General features: G+C 57.9%; 1 protein-coding gene across 1 annotated transcript; it reads right to left on the bottom strand.

Annotated features, from left to right (window-relative positions):
- Positions 1–606: 606 nt before the first annotated feature.
- LOC123041069 (zinc finger protein AZF1) lies at positions 607–1,661 on the bottom strand. The gene has a single exon (XM_044463770.1). The coding sequence runs from the start codon at positions 1,585–1,587 to the stop codon at positions 925–927; it is 663 nt and encodes a 220-aa protein (XP_044319705.1). The 5' UTR covers positions 1,588–1,661; the 3' UTR covers positions 607–924.
- Positions 1,662–1,909: the final 248 nt, after the last annotated feature.

Genomic DNA, 1,909 nt, shown 5'->3' with positions numbered 1-1,909 from the left:
CGTTATTCAACAACAAGCTAAGACGGATGGGAGCTGGAAGAATGTTCCAGGTTGCTACATACAAGTGCATGCATCATGGCCACTACGGCACTACCCTCGACCACCCTCCCATGTGGAATTAGTCATCAACTTAATGGAAACTAACTATGGCTTTCACAAGGCCAACATGTTTTCCCAATTGAACCCTAGTTGACTTTTGCTCTGTTTTTGTTTGTTTTTTGCGACGAGACTTCTGTTCCGTTTTATCTAAAACAAAATTCTTTGTTGATGAAACTGAAGCGTAATTGAGTTTTGATGATGGTTACATGTCGAAACAATTAAGGTGGGGCTGGACGGTTGATTACGGCCGCCCTCTGTAACCTTCCTATGTTTGAGAGGTCAAAGCGGCGTCCATGTCCCTGTCCATGTATGCACGCCCTATTTTAACAGCCAGCCGCGTGTAGCTTGCTTGCAGTGTTAGTGAGGACATCCCACGGCCGCTGATGAAATAGTGAAAAGCAGCAAGCAACGATGAGTTCTTTTTCCGTGATCTAGCTGTAAGCAGTAATTTTCTTTTAAGCGTTTCACTTTCATACTAAGATATATTTCGATACGAAGTTGGAAAAGGAAAGAACAAAAGTTTCTATATTTTTTGCTCAAAGGCTTACAAAGCAAGTCCTATCCCATTCCCAGCCAGCCGCCGGATTCTTTATCCAACGGCCGGGGTCAAAAATATGGACAGGTAAGCAAATTTGGTATACCATTACCAGCTAGCCACGCCAGCGCTAAGCGCTTAACGCTTACCATATCAACACCGCAATTCCAATCCGGGGCCAGAACAAATTGAACCAACCAAATAACAATCGAAGCCTAGAGAGGAATTTCCTCCTAAAACTAGCAATCAAAAACCTAAATCCCGCGCCGCCGCCACTGATCAGTGATCGATCAGACTGCTAGTAGCATCAACCTCGCCCTCTTCGCCTCCGGGGGCGGGCTCTCGGCCTCGTCCCCGGCCACCCCCGACGCCGGCAGGTTCAGGTCGAAGTCCCTCAGCAGCGCCGCCGCCTTCGCCTTGGCGGCCTCCTTGTCCTTGCCGGTCCCGTCGGTCGCGGCGCCGCCCTCGTAGTGCAGGCGCTTGTGCCCGCCCAGCGCCTGCCCGGACGGGAACTTGCGGTGGCAGAGCGAGCACTGGTGCACCTTGGCCTCCACGGGGGCGCCGCCGGACGCCTCTTCGCCGCCTGCTGACGCCACTGGCGGCGTGGGCGGCTTCCGGTGGCTCGTCTTGTGGCCGCCCAGCGCTTGGTAGGACGCGTAGACCTTGCCGCACACGGAGCACTCGTACCCCTGCGCCTTGGTCGGCGCCGCTCCCACGCCCTTCAAGCCTCCGATGCCGCCGTCCTCGACCTCGCCGCGGACGCCGCGCGACAGCATGAGGAGGGAGAGCGCCAGGTACTCCTCCTCGGACTCGGCGACGCCGCCAGAGCTGGCGCTGCCGCTGCCGCCGCCGCCACGGCGCCTGGAGCGACGCCCTCCCCGAGCCCACGAGTCCATCGGCGGAGGGGACGGCGGCGGCACGGGCGACTTCCGGGACACGTCGTCGGTCGACATGGCTGGCGGAGATCGGCCCCCACGCAGGGTTGACCGGAGCAAGAGGGAGGTGGACAAGTAGGGGAGTGGTGGGTGTGCGGGGGCGATTGATAGGGGAGGCGTGGGTTGGGGTGGCCATATATAGTGGCGCTGGGGAAGTGAGGGTAGTGCGGACTGCGGGGTGTGGCACTGTGCTCTCCTCCAGTGGTTACGCGAAGGCAGGCGGCGGGCCGGGGCGCACGTATGCGACCGCGAGGCCGTGCGTATGCGCCTGTGTCTGACTTGGTGATCAAGCCATGATCGTGTGGATGGATGATCTGACGGTCGGGGTGTCGTTGGGTTC

This window comes from Triticum aestivum, chromosome 2B, assembly GCF_018294505.1.
Source record: "Triticum aestivum cultivar Chinese Spring chromosome 2B, IWGSC CS RefSeq v2.1, whole genome shotgun sequence".
Lineage (NCBI taxonomy): Eukaryota > Viridiplantae > Streptophyta > Magnoliopsida > Poales > Poaceae > Triticum > Triticum aestivum.
This window is presented reverse-complemented; position numbering and strand designations above follow the sequence as displayed.